Consider the following 18114-nt stretch of genomic DNA (forward strand, 5'->3'; position numbering starts at 1 on the left):
GTTAGTCTTGGTGAAAGGGTCCCAAATTACACATGCATAATCTAGTATCGGCAGGATTACACTTTTGTATGCGAGCAGACGGACAGAAGGGGTGGAAAGTCTCAAAGCCCTCCTCAAGAAGAATAATTTGCGGTTAGCATTAGCTACTACATATTCAAGGTGCTTAGTCCAAGTGAGATCATTAGTGATCCAGAGTCCTAGATACTTGTAGTGTGTTACTTCGGAGAGATATATGTCGTTAGTAGCATATGGATATTTAAGCTTGTGCTTCTTGCGTGTAATGGTCATAAAAACAGTCATAAAAAAGACCAATGCCCTGCTCGTTTTGCTTCTTCGCTGTGGGCAGCTACAATAAAGAGGCGCAGGGGAGGTCTTGGAAGAACGGCAGTAAACATAACTTGCGCATTATGGAACAAGCGCCACACCTTTCTTGCTAGTCTGCGTCTGACCTAGTAACACATCATCATCAGCCTGACAACGCCCACTGCAGGGCAAAGGCCTCTCCCATGTCTCTATACGCCCCTAACTAGTCTCACATTTTCATGCAGCGTTTGTGCATCTCTTGTTGGTCCGTAATATTTTTCTAACTATGCTTTGTGTACAGCGTTGATACGTTTCGCAGCACCTCAGCCAGCTCTCTGTATATCTAGTAAATCTGTGGAATGAGTGCATCATTACCATGTGAAAGGTTGGTACGGTTTGGTTTTCTGGGGGTTTAACGTCCCAAAGCGACTCAGTTTATGAGGGACGCCGTAGTGAGGACTCAGGACAATCTCGACCATCTGAGGTTCTTTAACCAGCCCTGACACTGCACAGAACACGGGCCTCCACATTTCGCTTCCGTCAAAATGCGGTCGCCGTGGCCGAGATCATACAGGCGTCTTTTGGGTCACCGCGGCGAAGCACGTGAAAGGAGGCGGCCCATTTCCACTCCAGAGTCCCCTTGTCACAGGTGACTTGGCAGGTTGAACGGCTCTTCATTTGCTTCCCCTTGCCGCAAGTGAAGAGGCTTTCAACCTGTGTTTGCCGCTCCTACCCTCACGAATTGTTTTGCGAAAACAAGCCCCGCCTCAAATGAAACCGAGCCTTTCCGGGCTAAAGGTCACTCACCGCAGACCAGGGTGTCCGGCACCTTGGTCCAGTTGAGGGTCTTCATCTTCTGCTGCGGCTTGGGCAGCGTGTGGAAGGGACCCGGAGAGGCCGGCCCGCGCGGCGCTGACTGCAGTGTCTCGACTTTGGACGGCACTATCATGGTGGCCAACCCATCTCCGTGCGGGCTTTGCATTGGGGGTGGTGGCGGGGGAGGTGGTGGGGGTGGTGGAGGCGGTGGCGGCGGAGGAGGAGGCGGAGGTGGGGGTGGCGGTGGAGGTGGACCGGCCGGTGCGGATGTGGCCGCCACTGGTGGAGCTGGCGGGCAAAAAAAAATAGTGAGTGCCCTTGAAGCAGACTGAAAAAGAGATTGCTGATACACGCAAAAATTTTGGTCCCAACTGGAAAGTGATGCCTGCTTCCTTTTGCACTCCATTTTTTGACGTAAGGTGAGCAGCAGACGCTGCTGGTCTGCGTCGCCCCTGCCTCGTACTTGGTCCGCATTTTCATTCGTTCGCTTCTCTAAAGAGGGTATTCACTTGGCGTGACAGGCGCCATTTTGGTGTACAGCGTGCAGCTTTAGCGGTCCAGTCCCAAGCAGGTGGCGATAAGCCGATTAGACACGGCTCGCTGCCTTTAGCCGTTCTCCATGTACAGCAATATGGCGGCCACTGTGGCTCGGGTGAATACCCCCTATAACAAGAGCGCCAACTATACTGAACATGTCCCGCCTAGAAGACACGGTTTATGACGGAAGCCGGCCATGAGGAGTCAGAGATGAGGCAGATAGCACTTTGGTGCCGCATGTGCGCGGTCCCCGTATACCTGCTTTGGCCGGCGGTGAAGCCTTGAGTCCCTGCGGTTCGCTGGGTGCCGGAGGAGCGGGAATGCGCGCCGTCGAGCGGCCCGCGTCGCTCACGTCCGAGGCCCTGCGGCGCCGGACCTCCGGCGACGTCTTGCACGCGGTCGGCTGGACGCCGTCTGGCGCCGCCGAGCGTAGCACCGACGAGCGCGTCAGCTGCGTGGAGCGTGGAGACGACCGCTGCGCCGCGGCCGCCTCACTCTGGCGGGTGACGCGCGTCGCGTTGGGGGACCGGGACACGCCCGTCTCCGTGGCCCGACGGCTCTGGATGACGGGCGAGGAAGGCTGCGACCTCCGCGGCGTCGACGACTTGGACCGATACGATATGGACCGCGACAGGCCCGACACCTGCGCGAGCGGTGGAGAACAGACAGACTGCTTGTGACATCCAGCGTGAAATCTGTGCAACAGCCCAAGAAACGACTACGACACGGGAAGTGCCTACTCTCAATCAAAGCGGTATTTCGAAGGTACAGCCATTCGTACAAGTCATTTTAAGTAAGACAAACAACAGCGTAACGATTTACTGGTTCCATTAACGAATATGACAGTCGTGGTTCATGGCGGCCTCCTAGTCCACTAAGGGCTGTACGTAGTAACATTTCATTTTATTTTCATTCCGTGCTCGTCCGCCACTGCCTACGTGCGGGAAATCGAGCCAAATGACAGAGAGAAGGTCACAAGAAAGGAGAAGGGTGTTTTTGTGGCTTAATCAACTTGTTAAGATTTACTTATTCGAGATTTAACCGCTGCTGCTGTGGAAAAGTTTCAAACACAAAGTTGCAAAAGGCCGTGAGAAATGCTGAACAGTGCGATCAGTGGAGAGGTAGCTTAAATCTAAACGCTTCAGACGCATTGAGAACGCACTGAACCCGACGGGGTCGGGCGGGTGCATGTTTGCAGGTAACATCACCAGGAATTCGGGACATCTGTGCCGCTAAGCCTGTGCCGCTAAGCCTATAGCAGCCTATCACGTTCTTTCTGCAGCCAATCGGCCACTATCTTTCTTTCTTACGTCAGATTATATCAACTTGCTCTATCTTAATGCGCCACGCGTCACCACGTGGTTGGATGGATGATAAGAGCGTCTCCTTTGAAACGGGATGGTGGCAGTCGCCACCATGCTCGTTTTTTTTTTTTGCGTTCATTATTCTTCCGGTAAACCTCCCTGCCTTTCCTCTTCTACCTCCTCCTCATTTTTTTTAATATTTCTTTAACAGTGTTATAAATCGATCTATATACTCGCCATTGTATTTAAATACATTTAGAATCCTACACTTCTATAGCAGGATACAACTTAAAAAAACAGCAGTTGCTAACACTGGGCCGCGGTCCGCGGCGTCTTGTATTACTCCGCTGGCCAACCGCAACTCTAAACGAAATCGGCTTTTTAATGCTTGACTATATCAAACAATCCACGGGCCAAAATCCTAGAGCTTATAATTTTTTTCTTGTGATAAGCTTCTTGTTTACGTAACAAGAAACGTTTCAGCAGCGGACTATTTTTTTGTCGCGTAGGAATTCTGTGCGCAGAGGCTGAATGTGGGCGGAGCTTCACTGCAGACTTAAGTTGTATCCGACTATAACTTTAAGTCACCTGTTTGCTTTTGAGCCACCGATCTTTCAATCGCTTTTTGCTAACTTGCATCGCCAACACACCACGTGGTGTGTGGTGGCGCCACCTTATGGTGGCAACCAAGGGAACTATAGAAACGCTTGTCCCGAAGCCTTGGTAATGGAGCTGCGGCAGCATTTCCAGTGTGCTGCAATGTGTGTCGCTATAGCGGCGGTATTTTGACCAAGAATGGCTCCCCCCTTTGTCCCCCGGCGGTTCGAGCGAGGCGTATACCTGCGTGATGAACCTGAAAATGTTGAGCTTGCTCTTGGGCGGCGGCGAGGCGCGTTCGGCGAAGACGTCGGCGTCGCCCTCGCTGCCGCCGCGGCAGCTGCCGTTGGCGGCGACGGAGTCGAGCCGGGCCCGCTCCATGGCCAGCTCGGGGGGGCTCAGCTTGGGACCCAGCGCGTTGTACAGGGGCAGCACGGGGCCCGAGCCCAGCTGCTGCGACAGCCGCTCCAGCAGCTCCCAGGCCAGGTGGCTGCGATGGCGAGGGCTGCGACCAGCTGCCACGCACACCTCGCGCTCAGGCTCCGCCGCGCCACCGCCCACAGTCGCGAAAAAGAGGCACGCATGCATACTACGCGAGGGGTGCGCCATAGAGCTGCCGACACCCCGCCTCGTGCCCTCGGCACATCAGCCGCCAGTTTTCAGGCTCATGGCCGTGATTTTCTTCCACTTGCCCGCCTTCCTGACACACACGTATTGAGATTCAAGCTATATGAGCATTTTCGAGAGTATGGAAAATGGGCTTGGGCAGTGCATGTAATGCGAAGGCAAGATAACCGCTGGTCCCTAAGGGTAACGGAGTGGATTCCAAGGGAAGGCAAGCGTAGCAGGGGCGCCAGAAAGTTAGGTGGGCGGACGAGATTAAGAAGTTTGCGGGGATGCGGTTGCCGCAGCTGGCAAAGGACAGGGTTAATTGGGGAGACATGGGAGAGGCCTTTGCCTTGCAGTGGGCGTAGTAAGGCTTATGGTGATGATGATGACAACCGAGAAATAAGTGGCCCCCTTCAGTATGCTCGCGGGAAGAAAAAAAAATATTTCTACGCGATCGAGCAAAGGAGATCAACAAAGAGCACTGATACACAAGGTGACAAGAGTGTTCCATCCACCTGAAAAATGCCAGCTGTCTGACCAGCAAGGCATCACAGAAATGATTTTTTTCCGCATCCCGCAAATTTTTCTCTACAACTTCACACAAGAGGAAGGCTTGCACAAGCAGCAGAGCACAGATCCTCAAGAAGTTCGTAAAATGAAAGTGCGCACGTTCTGCCACGGCGGATCTTGTGGGCCGCATAAGTGTGGCGGTAACATTTAGAAGCTTCTACCGAGCCGAAAGTCGCAAAGCCAAAGGGAAGTTTTTCTACTATGTTTTGAAGACTATTAATAGACGCAACCGACTACTTCAAGCTGTGTTCATTCTCAGCAGTAACTTGGTGTGGTAGTATTTATGGAGCACCTCGTTTATACCCAGACGAACATCGTTACATAACGCTGCCACACTCAGACGCGGTTCGGCATTTACACTCGAAACAGAAAGGAGTAAGAAAGGGAGTAAACGGGAGTGCGCGGACAGCTTACTCCCTTTTTACTCCCATATAGGTGTATTCATGTTTAGAGTGCACACTGTGGTTCAAGGCACGTGATCGAGATTGATACACAAAAGCAGCTGAAGCTGTTACGATCCGACAATCTCCCTACTACATCTGAGAAGAGCTGTGCGGACAGAAAAATATGAAAAAAGGGCCACTGAAATAAAGGGCAAAAGTTTTTTTTTTCATGGTACAGAGGCTAGAACTGATCAGTTCCGACTGTACAAAAGCATGCCTTGCAGATTGCCATTTTTGCTGCTTTGCACCTCGCGCGTGCGCGCAAAACCATGCAGTGCGTTTCATCGTTCAGCAAGCAAAACTGCGTCTAAAGTGCGGTGTGCGCACGGAACGCTTTTCACAGGGGTCGCTATACACGATCGGCGTAAAAGCCAGCGTCGAAGCCTGACGTAGAGGACCTTGAACGCTCTTTAATGGTAACTAAATGAATTTGCGACCCCACGTTCCAGCGGACTACCCCTGGCTTCGCTAGCAAGCTGTGGGGTGTTCGCTTTGTTTAGGGCAAAAACACTACTTAACGAGGTCAGACACAACCAACAATCATCTTATGTCGAGCCTAGGAGTAACTCGGGTAAGTTATGGTTAGTTCGCAAGAGCGTCGCGCAAGCTGCAGCCAATGTGAGGAAGCTCGGGTAAGTTCGGAGGAGCATCGCGCCAGCTGCCACCGAGTGGAGAGAGGCTGTGAAGGTGAAGAGCGAGAAACGCGGGTGCATGTACACTAGTGATGCAAAACTATCGATAGTTGAGTCACTATCGAACTATCGATGGTAAAAAGACTAGTACTATTCGATAGTTAGTACATTCGATAGTAGTATCGATAGTACTATCGATAGTACTATCGATAGTACTTTCGATAGTTCTACTGATAGCACTATCGATAGCCACATCGATACTACTTGTGATATATAGTACTATTGATTCTATAAAATCAACCACGCGTACCCACTGCATCCTAAACTTGGTTTCCCGAGTGTGTGGTATAGAGGTGATGGTATGAGTAACTGACAGAACTCGCCCGTTTTCCCGGCCTACGCGTCACCGAGCTCTGCAGATGTTACCTACGTTAAGTTGCTGGATAAAATGTTAGCGTGCGAATGTCCTAGTTGCGAAGCGTGTGTGCGAAAAGCATTTCTGCAGCGGTTACGTCAGCAAGACGACGTCTGCAGTGCACGATAGTGTCGTGTAAGCCAGCACAACTTGTGCTGTTTGTTCTTTCATCGGATGCAGTTCTCAGTATTTTTCCGACCTCTCCCAGTGCACGTTAAAGAACCACAGCTGGTCGAAATTTACCCGGAGACCTCCACTATGGCATCCCTCATAGCCTGTCTCTTTGGGACGTTAAACCTCACGAGACCGTGAAACCAATCAGGTATGGCAAATGTTTTGGTTATATCGCTGGCCACCAAATGCATAATATCAATATTGTTACTATCAATAGTTTTACCATCGACAGTTTCACTATCGATAGTAATGCTATCGATAGCGGTACAATCGCTAGTAATACTATCGACAGCAACACTATCGATAGTATTGCTATCGATAGCGGTACTATCGCTAGTAATACTATCGATAGCAACATTATCGATAGTATTACTATCGATAGTAGACTATCGATAATACTATCGATAGTCTATCGATAGTAGCACTATCGATAGTCTATCGATAGTAGCACTATCGATAGCTTTTATACACTATAGATAGTTTCAAAACATATATCGATACTATCGATAGTCAATTTTCCGATAGTTTTGCATCACTAGTGCACACGCAGATTCCAGAAATAAGAGGCGAAGAATGAACACATGCTTTCGCACGTCTACTAGGTTCGGACATCGTATTCAGGTGCTCGCACAGTACGCGGAGTTTCTTTCTTTCTTTTTTTTCTAATTTCGCCTCCATCGAAATACTTAGATCCCTCGATCATAGACTCAGCAGCCGACCGCCGCTAAGCCACCGCCCCGGGTAGGAAAATAATTCCTGAGGAACTTGGATCGGCACAAATTCGGTGCCAGGGTGGCCAGTTTTTCGGAGGCTATAACCAGGCTGCTTGCACATAGCGTTCGGTACACAAGTATACCATTCTCCGAGGTGCGATCGTCCATACGCCAATATGCAGCTGACTATAGGCCTCTTACCATTTGACTTTTTGAGCGCAGCCGTATTTCCACTGGACTTTGCCACAAGCGTTTTGTTTGGCAGATATCCTACAGGCACCTACTGCGCATGCGCAGCACATTCCAACATGCACGCGCGCTCAGTCAAGCTGTGAACAGTGAAAAGGTCTATACGTTCAAGTCGAACAATGAAAGCCGGGTTCCTGCTCGTATGAATACATCACTGCGCCCTTGATCGACAAGAATATCCACTTGGCTGGGAGCTGTCAGCCTATACATATGTTCGTTTCATACTGCCTTATCGGCTGCTATACCGACGCTATCTGCCTATTGAAACGAAGGCTCCTACTGGTGTCACCTGTCGCTTTTCCAGGTGAATCTTATCGAGCAGTTGCGCTGTCACCCGTACAGTTACAGATTCGCGCAGACGAATTGCACAGGCTTCGATGCGGAATCGCAAACAAATTTAGCCCCGAACTATAATTGGCCTCCTGACGAGAAGTTATGTCGCAAAGTTCGATGGACAGCGCCGGTTAAGAGAGGCGAAATCATTACTCGACGAAAAAGCAAAGAACGCAAATGGCGTGAAAATGCTGCAATTATGCAAGAAAGCGGCTTCATAACTTGTATACGTAATGTCCACATATCCCTTCCAGACAAGCATTATGTTTTAGTTGAGCCTCGTTATAACGAAGTTGAATGTGCCCGGCGATTACTTCGTTATAACCCGTGTTGACCGAACTTCCAAAAGATCATTCCTTCGTTATATCATACATTTTTTTATAAACTGTTTCGTTATAACGTGTTTATAACGAGCGAACCTGTTTATAACGAAACAATTCATAACGAAATATGGGATATAACGAAGGAATGATCCCTTGGAATCTCGGTCAACACGGGCTATAAGAAAGATACGGCTATAACGAAGTAATCGCCGGGCCCCTTCAACTTCATTATAACGAGGTTCAACTACTATCGAAATAAATCTGAAAAGTTGAGCGTGTATTCTTAGAACATCCTATTTCATAAAAATAACATAATGGCGAGTAATTCACGCACTTATCTCACTTCCACGCTTCCGGAATTAGACTTGTTTAGAAAAAAAAACACATTTATGCCTAATTCAATGCTTTATTTATCATCCGGAGCTGTTTAGGCAAGGAAAATCAGCTGCAGCGTACTTCAATAAAACATTCCACCCCGCCACGGAAGAAAAGTGACAGCACCAGTCAGTACTTCCTATAGGCGCGCCGTGCAACTTGGCGACCTCCATCTTACTACTTGGTTTGGCGAAGCGGTTCTATTTTCTCGACACGAAATGGCCTCGTCATTCTGTCAAACTAGGATTTCAAACGTAGTCGGCATCACTGAGTTCATTATAAATAACGTTAGACGCCTCGATTAAAATTTTGAAAAGTGGCATCAACAAATGTGGACGCCGTGCCGCCAAGGTATAATGACACTGTGTAGAGACTGCGCTACCGTCTTGTAGAGAACCCGAGCAGCACGCACCAGACCAAAAAAAGAAGCTGAAATTTCAAAGCAGCCGATGGCTCTCAAAGTTGCCCGCCCGCCATTACAAGTACAACGTTTTCTGCTCCTTTCTCGTTCCGAGCAGCTACAGACAAACTCCCTATGACATCGTCGCCATCGCTTCATCATCTGCTTTTAAAAATAGTGTAACTGATCATCTTCAATGCTAAACAATCGTGTTTGTAGCCGCATGGCTGCGCTCGGGTGGACGCCAATGAGTAATTACTCCCTTATTACAAATCTACTCAATTTTGGAGGATTTCCCTAAACATTTGACCTAAATAATCATCGCCGTTTGTTTTCCTATATTCCGCTGTAATCCCACCCCTTCCTTATGTAACATCCCTTTGAAGGGGGCCTTTAAGGAATAAAACTGAGCTGAACGGAAAATGTACTTGTACACAGTGCTTGTAGGTCTGTTACAGCAGATGACGCCTTTCTTTCTTTCTTTCTTTCTTTCTTTCTTTCTTTCTTTCTTTCTTTCTTTCTTTCTTTCTTTCTTTCTTTCTTTCTTTCTTTCTTTCTTTCTTTCTTTCTTTCTTTCTTTCTTTCTTTCTTTCTTTCTTTCTTTTCTTCTTTCTTTCTTTTCTTCTTCCTTCCTTTCTGTCCTTTCTTCCTTTCTTTCTCTCCTTCTTCCTCTCTCTCTCTCTCTTTCTTTCTTTCTTTCCTTATTTTTTCTCTCCTTCTTACTTTCTCTCTTTCTTTCTTTCTTTCTTTCTTTCTTTCTTTCTTTCCTTCTTTCTTTCTTTTCTTCTTCCTTCCTTTCTGTCCTTCTTTCTTCCTTTCTTTCTCTCCTTCTTCCTCTCTCTCTTTCTTTCTTTCCTTATTTTTTCTCTCCTTACTTTCTCTCCTTCTTTCTTTCTTTCTTTCTTTCCTTCTTACTTTCTTTTGTGCAGAGAATAGCAGCACTAGAGCGCTGTATACAAGGGTGACGCAGTCTGTACCAGCTTTGCATACCAATGCGACGTTCTGCAGGGTTTCCCCTCCTTCCTCCCGCTTCGCTCTATCATCGTCTTGCTCGACGTGCTTCTCGGGGCCACTAATGGCGCAGCCTGAAAAGACAGTCGCTGACAGCTATGGGCGACAGAGCTGAGCGCACAATGCGCCTCGCAAACGAATCTGACAACTGCGCTCCCTTGGCTCGCGTCCATTGCGCTGGTTTACGCCCAGAATCGCGCGGCCGACACGGCCCAGACATGGGTTTGCGGGCGGCCCTTCGTCACGACGCGGCTGCTGGGAAAGAGAACGACAGAGGGAAGAGCCCCTTTCCTGCACTCTTCGTCCGCTCGCGCACAACGGCTTCGTTTCAGCTGCGTCGCTGTACTCTTTCTGCCTCGCTGAAAGGGCGCAGCGCTGACAAAGTTCTGTTTACTTCCGCCAGCCAGGGGCAGCATTAAAGCACTTCTACACGTAATGGTACCACTCCATCCGTTTCTTTGTTCGTGACTCTTTCTGGCTGTGCTGATTTTTGTCCGGCATTAAAACACGCATTTACTGCTAAGAAAATTAGATTTGATTTTTTTTCTCCGCCGTTAGAATAAAACACGTGACGTTTACACCATAAGGACTCCGTGATCACCGTCTCGAAGAGGATGATGGTGTAGCCTAGCCTCACGGATCCGTATGAAAAAAGGGGGGAGGCCAAAGCTCCGCCATTAACGCGGCAGCGTTAATGGTTTAATGCACATGCACGCGTAGTTGTTCATCCTCTACTTTACGTTCATAGGTCGCGGGAAGTCCTCATACCACTCCTGGCGCAGTCGTGCAGCGGTTAAGCGATGCGCCACTGCTCTGCGATGGCAGGTACTGTCACTGGTGGGACTTGTGCGATCCAGAGGACCTCTCGCGGTCAATCATTAATTGAACTGCCACCTGCCGCGCTGGAAAGTTTGCCCAGGCGTCGCAGTTCGCCAAAATAGTCGGTGGTGGCGATTGCCTGTAATTCATTTTCACGCCGTTTTTACTCTGTCCTTAGCGAACATCGCGTATTTTCATTTGAATACGGCGATTCGTCGATAGAGGCCAACCTAAATTAGTCCTCTTAAAAGCGGTTCTCGAATGGCAGCCACTTCGCTTCTGCTGCCCCTAGCGCGAGAGGGTGCAAGCCAGTTACGAATCAGCTCCGTATGCACTTTCGGGCGCTTCCTGCACTGAGCGACGCAGAGCGGTTCTCGTGGGAGTGTGTACGAGATCGCAGAAAAAACCGAGCGAAATGGCCCCTTGTGTAAACGTGCGCACCCGTTGCGAAGCCTTCCGACCTCGAGCGAGACGCCACGAACAAACGGAAGACGAACAGACCGGCTTCTGCTGAGCGTGTCCGTCTAGCGAGCCTCCGACTGAGTCATCTGAGTCACCGTGATGGAAGAGGGGAAAAAAACGGCGCGGAATGAGAAATTTTTGCCGGTGCGAATTGGTCGCCACTGGATGAAGGCAGGAATTCGCTGTCATTGCCGTTGCTGTCTTTGCGCTTAGCTTTCGTGCGCACTTTTCCACCGCGTGCTGTGGAAGCACGTTCTGGAAGCACGTTCGTATATAGTTTATGGCGTCTCGAGGCGGTGTTTGCGAGGTCGCGGTACGTGCATGCGCGTACTACAGTAGCAGCTACCCTTCATTTCTTAGAACGCTTCCGTCACGCAATCAGCTTTCACCGACATACTATAAACGACAGGCTGTCTCATTCTTTTACAGTTGCCGGTTTGACCTGTGTGTTAAAAAAGCCAAGATCGTGGTACCCAGTCGAGGCAAATTGCTTGGTAGCTCTTATTTTAGCAACTTCTAGTTTAATTTGTCCCTGTGCTTTCGAAGCTTGCAATACGCACCTCAGTGAGGGAGGGCTGTGTTTCCAAGCTCCTCTTTCTACCGCGGGAACTCGTTCTACAGGCTCCGAGCATTCTTAGAAACTTCGAATTACTGTCCTGTGCGACCAACTTCCTTATTAAATGGAATTAAACATACCATCTCCCGCCTTTTAATTTTTTTGAACTCCCCTACGAAAGTAGGAGGAGTCAACCAACGCGTGGAGTGCCTTTCAGTCAGTCGATTTCTCTTTTATTTTATTTCCATGAATAAATAGTTTCAGTCGCAGACAACATAGCCGCATATTAGGCCCATAAAATGAAAAAAAAATACGCGTGGACTCTTTGCTTTGTGTATCACTCCACCGATGGCAGAGCGGCAAGCTACCACGCGACTGGCTGAGAGGCACTTCACGCGTTGGTTGACTCCTCCTACTTTCGTAGGTTAGTGAAAAAAAAAAGGCAGGAGCCGGGGCGTTTAATTCAATTGATAGGTAAATCGGCCGCACAGGACAATAATTCGCAGTTTCTAAGAATGCTTGGAGCGTGTAGATCGAGTTCCTGCGGTAAAAAGAGGAGCTCATAATCCTGTTTAGTGCACCTTTATAAAAAGCCGCGCGGTTTTCGGATTACTAGAGGCTCGTGCGCAGGCGTTTCGAGGAAGAAGATATTAAGCTGTCTAAGCCCGGGGCGGATTTACGCTTTCCTGTGGTTTAACAACAGTTGGATGCAATTTATCAGGTGTGATATTTGAAGCTTGAAAACCTTGCTCAACACCAAATATGGCTACGAGAACAACAGCGAGAAACGCTTGAACGTGTCACAGCGTGTGACCCGACTGCATTTGATCCAGTAATAAATGAGACGAACGCGTTACAGAGGTGGAACAGTTGAGCAAGGTAAGCGTAACATTCTCGTGGCATCGTCTAATAACAGCTGAATGTAGTGTATATTTCTGCGACAGACTATCTCGAAAACAGCGAGCTTTCCAAACTGTTCCACCTATACCAGCTAAATGCCCCATTTATTGCTGAAGCGAGGTGCAGACAGGTCATTGGTATCTCGCTGTAGTCCGGTTTCCACATCGTCTGTGTTTACTGTTACGCTGATCACCAAGCTTCAAATGACCGAAGGTAACTCTCATTGCCAGACCCACATTCCTCGCTCGGTGACGTCAGGGCTTCAGGTTACTTGTTGCGGCTGCGAAACTGCCCCCAACAGACCTCATGTTTCTGAAACCGGCACGCACGACTGGTTCAAAACTTGCAGCTCCACAAATGCTGCTCAACCTGGGTCAGTCGCGAGGACTGCTAGGAACGATAGCTAAAGAACGCCGCGGATTAACCGATGCCGGCATTTGCACGTAGCGCTTACTACGTCTTCCAGTTTCCAAGAAGTTTCCACGGGAAGAAACTGAGCGCGGGAATGAACTGTCATCGATGGTATAAGACATGCACCTGTGCGGCTAGACGAGATTTCGGATGAACAGTTCTCCAGGATGCATCTGTCTGGGTTCAAATCCGCCATGTTTCTCACGTACAGTTTTTGTCAAAAGTAACCAGGCTCCATGGTTTGCTTCATATTCGTATAACAGAGCCCTCACGGCTTCCCTAAAGATCAAAAAGTTTTTTGAAGGTGAGAACAGGGGTTCTTCTTACCATACAGAGATTTAGAGCTTTAATATACGACCGAGACGAAAAACGTACAGCCTGGTTACTTTTGACAAAGGCTGTACCTCGTCCGGTTCTCTGAATCCCACACCCGTCACATGGGTTAGAGTCGGTTCAACACTCGCTTACATCACATAGTCATTTTGTGACGTCACTGCAAGTCACACGCTCAAGATTTGTTCTAGGAAAAACGGGAACGAGCCACTCACCTAGCTGTGTCTTCTGGGTCGAGCTTCTCGAGGTTTCGCAGGAGCATGAGGAAAGCGATGGACTGCGGCTTGCCATATACCTGCACGAGAGGCGGGGCATGCGCGTCTGGCACAGGTACGGGAGCGGCGCGGCAGCGGGTCGCCCGCGGCGGGCGCCGGGGCGCAGCGGGGCTTCGGCAGCCTCATCGTCGGACAGCATGGCGGGGCGTCATGAGAACCACCCCGCCACCGACGCGTGGCCGGCGCTCGGGGGTCCGCCGGAGGTCGGCCCCGCGGATGCTTCTCGCGACGACGGCGCGCTGTCTGTCGACCCGCCTAGAAGGCCAGTTCGTGTGGTCCAGCCTGGGGCCGGACCAGCTGAGTTTTCTTCTTCCTCGCCTCTTGGGCGCGTACACATCCCCCGAAACCCTGACTAAATTGTGTCACTGACCTTTTCAAACGCTTGCAGTATGGTAATTTCGGTTCCAAACATCATTCAAATATGTTTTTTGCTCGGATTCGAACATTTAGATGTGTTCTGGGCAATGTCATACGCGGAAAAAATCGTGCCATTTATGAAGCACAGCGGAAAGTTAGAGCCCGCGCTTCGCTGAAATGGGAGTTCGTGTGATTGATTGATTGATTTATTGATTGATATATTGAAAACATCTTTATTTGCTCAATATTCTTAGAGAATGTGGGTGGGCCGCCTATTCCAATAGTCCACTGGCTGCTGCTGCTGCGCTGGCCCTCCCCACCAGCCAGTGCTGACGGTCAGGATCATCGCTGAGCAGAATAGCCTCCCACTGCTCCTCCGAGGGGTTGGGAATGGGGTCAACTAAGGGATTAAATTGGCATGCCCACACCATAGGGTAGAGCTTAGCTACCTCTCCACTGCGGAGAGTATAATGTAGGGTACCACTGGTGTAACTTAGCAGGCGTTGGATATGTGTTGGTTTGTAGTCTCCTAAGGGTGTTCTCTTCTAACTTACTGAGGGATTTGTGTGGTGTTGGGTACTCCTTTCTGGCTGTTCTGTATGGCGCGAGATTGTCAGCATACACTGCTAAACCTATCAGGTCACGGCACCCTTCATGATCATCAGGGGGAGTCGCCCGGTATAGAAAATCTCGGGTATGCCTGTGAGCGGCTTCGTTTCCTCCTGGTAGTTCCAGGTGACCGGGAATCCAGATGACTGAGGCTTGGTTGGGTGGATGCTTAGTCAGCAATGACAACCCTGACCTGTGTGTTGGTTGCATTGCTACGAGCGCTTAATAAGCGCCTAAAACTGCTCTATACCGTTGGCAGTAAACCGCGTGAAGACGCTTGAGGTTTTTTTGCTTTGTTTTGTTTTTGCGCCACCGAAAACCAAGCTCGCATTGACTCCCACAACAACAAACGATACTTTAACTACGTTCACTAGATGGCAGCGCTGTAGGTAACAAAAGTAGCTGCAAAACAGTTTTTAACGTCACTGATCTTCCTGGCATGGCTGTATACCGCGCGCGTGATTTCGCTGGCCAACATATTGGTCAAATTTTCTGTTTCAAGGTCTCGAGTGGATATGACGATGTCGCGAGTAAGGTAACAGAAATTCAGAACGCGGGAACACGCAGTTAAACGCAGACTTTTTTTTGTTGTCCAGGAACTAAACCGTAACGACGAAAGTGCAACGTTGCACAACCGCTAAGCAGACATTGCGAAAGGGCGCTGAAGGAATGCAGATGATATTGAATGGAAAACAGAATTTCAGACGTGCTCCATTGTGAATCTTATTTCATCTGCAAGGTGCTCACCGAAATTTTCTATTTCTCTATTTTCTCTCTCTCTCTTTCTCTCAAGTGGCGTGTACTGCGAGTGTCACGAAAGAGGGAAAATGATCGCCGAAAAGCCGCACAATTTCACATGGCTCGTCGACGCGTAAAAGGAACAGCAATAACATCATGCACGAGTCCCGCACTTCTTTTTCCAATCGGCTTCCTCATGGCCGTGCATTACACATCGCACGACCCTAGGGGCCGCTAACAGTCAGACGGGAGGCTCTGCCAATCGATCATCTCGAAAAAACATCCCGAGTTATTGAAGTCCCTCATTCTTCCAAGAAAGCCTTTTGTAAAGAGAAAAACTAGGTCATCATTATTCCTCTCAGCTACTCGTGGGGAAACAGGTTGGCGGATTCCCTTGACATACGTTCGGAGTGGAATGCGTCCGCTGTAAGGCCTGCAACATACTGCAATGCCAGTCACGCACACTACAGGCCAAGGCGGAGTTTCAATTAGCTGCCTGCAGCTGCGAATCGGCTGTGTTGCTAGAAAGCGCGTCTCTGACCGCGCTCTGGATCCGCTGCATCGAGCGTCTCTTGTCTCTTCTCCAATGCACGAGAGAAGCTCAAATGTCGACAGGTTACGCAAATTTACTTTTCAGAACACGTATCTGGAAACGTATCAAATATTCCTCCACGTATGCGTAGTGTAGCTGCCACAGCTATGGAAAGAATGTAGCGAACACGCACAGAAAACAAAAAAAAAATGATTCAATGCAAAAGCTAATGCCCGCCGCCAGACAACCAAAAATTTGATTGGTGTACTATTACATCAACACATTATACAATGATTCCGATATTTGACATTGGTACCCCGACTGTAGTGAAGCATCGGGGGCAGTTTTGTTTCAGACCAGCTTGATATTTTAGTCCTGTTATGTATTGTTAGCTACAATGGTTATGTGCCCATCTGTAAACTGATTAGGCTCAGGGCGGCATACAATGCACCTTCTCTTAAAACAATTTTTTTTTTTTTTTTCAGAAAACTGTAGTTCAACCTCTTCTACCTTCCTTGCAATTAAAAAAATGAGAAGTGGTTTTTGAGGAAAGGAAATGGCGCATTAATTGTTTCAAATATCGGTAGGTTTAGCTTTTGTACAGTTCATTGTAACCACTTCTGCTTGTGCCCGAAAAGAGCCTGCAGTATTTGTAAATAAAAATTTGAGAATAGAAAACGCCAGCAGCTAGGCTAAACGACGACGGCGTCTCTTCGTCTTTCGCTGAAAGACTGATCTGCAGCAGAGTGCAAATAATTAAGTTTTGCAGGACAGAAAAAGGATAAAATTCAACCGTTCACCAAGCTTCCGTCCCTTTTTACCCACTTTCAAACATGTGAGGCATAGTCCCCGCTGTAAGCGTAGCCGCCCTCGAGAAAGCGCACCGTTCGCGTTTCGTCTCTGTATTTATACCATCCACTTTTTTTCTAGCTCGTTTATCGATGACGCCGCGACCATTTCTCGTTACAACGTCTCGTTCGATCATGTGGCCTTTCCCCGAAGCGCTTACACCGATCCCTTCGTAAGCAAAGCGGACGTGATCATTTTATTCCATTTTTGTTTCGCGCACGCGAGAGAGAGGTCCACGTTATAGAGCAGCGTGCGCCCACGCGGATGCCCGTGAAACCTTGAAGAACGCGAGAGAAGCTCTACCGAAGTGGTTACGCGCGTGAAATTGCATTAGGGCGAGTCTGTAAGCTGAGTATACCGATGTCGGAATTTTCCCGCGATTTCCAGACGGCTAAATATACTTCCCGTCTTCCGAGAACTCCCGCCAGTAAACATCGCAGGCTGTGCAAGTACCCAATTGGCAGAGCCGCTGTACCTGGAGTTGGGTACGGCTTATGTGACATCGCCACGCAAACATGCACGCTCGAGCCGAGAGAGAGAGAGAGAGAGAGAGAGAGAGAGAGATAAAACGTATTATTTCCGACATAACTGGTTATGAATCCAAGGTATGTACTTCCAACGTGTTAATCACAGCCTGCTGGTGTATTGCTCTGTAAGTACACTGTAAACAGAAAGGAATAAAAAGGGAGTACGCTGTCCCTTTTATAGAAAGGAGTTCGCTAGAGGACAGTTTACTCCCTATTTACTCCCCTATAGGCGTGTTAGTGTTTTAGAGTGTATGCAAAGCTGAGTCTTTTAGCGCTTCTTAGACGCACGAAACACGTGCATGCATCGAAAGCTTGAAGCGGTGTTTTCGGTGCCACACTATATCCCGTTCCCCGCGTGACCATGCGTGCCGTCAGAAGAGGCTCGCTGGGAGAGAGAGGAGAGCATCAATCACCTTGTTCATGACGGCCGCGAACGCCTCGTAGTGGTTCCCCGACGCGGTGAGGCCGAGGCTGAGCGCGTGCTCGTCGTCGGCCTCGCGGGTCGTCTCGAACACGTGGCACTGGATGAACAGCTCGTCGTCGCCGGCGCGCCGCAGCGGTTCCACCAGCTCCAGGAAGCCCAGCCCTAAGTGCGTCAGAAACGCGCCCGTGGGCTGGTGTCACCACCCTCCTTCGCTGCCGCACAGTCTCACCGCAAACAACACAATCTCACCACGCTGCATCATAGCTTCCGCGGAGTTTGCATGGGAAGTCGCATACCCTTTAGAGGAGGACACCGAATGGAAAACATTGTGCTATTTCCAGGCGCACGGACGTAGCTAATCTGCGCGTTATCTGAGGTGACATTCTTGTTTTTTTTTTTATAGTTAATTGGCGCTTTTTCTGTTCTTTCTGGCACGTGCCGGCGGTACCTTACACGACAGCTGCCTGATGGTTGTGACAGGCGCTTGTCCAGCTCGCTGGAACAAGTGGCCGTGCGGC

General features: G+C 49.2%; 1 protein-coding gene across 2 annotated transcripts in view; it reads right to left on the reverse strand.

The window, feature by feature from the left end:
• The window catches only part of LOC149371955 (inverted formin-2-like), a 57470-nt gene that overhangs the window by 16305 nt on the left and 23051 nt on the right, over positions 1-18114 (reverse strand). For both annotated transcript variants that reach the window (XM_089566287.1, XM_089566285.1), the window contains exons 3-7: positions 17586-17758; positions 13501-13580; positions 3801-4047; positions 1915-2299; positions 1111-1407 (exon numbers count right to left, since the gene is read on the reverse strand). In XM_089566287.1, the coding sequence (XP_089422413.1) occupies positions 1111-1407; positions 1915-2299; positions 3801-4047; positions 13501-13580; positions 17586-17758 (1182 nt within the window). The remainder of the gene's footprint in view (positions 1-1110; positions 1408-1914; positions 2300-3800; positions 4048-13500; positions 13581-17585; positions 17759-18114) is intronic.

The sequence above is a fragment of the Amblyomma mixtum genome, chromosome 1, assembly GCF_055824585.1.
Source record: "Amblyomma mixtum isolate Tamu chromosome 1, ASM5582458v1, whole genome shotgun sequence".
In the NCBI taxonomy this organism is placed as follows: domain Eukaryota; kingdom Metazoa; phylum Arthropoda; class Arachnida; order Ixodida; family Ixodidae; genus Amblyomma; species Amblyomma mixtum.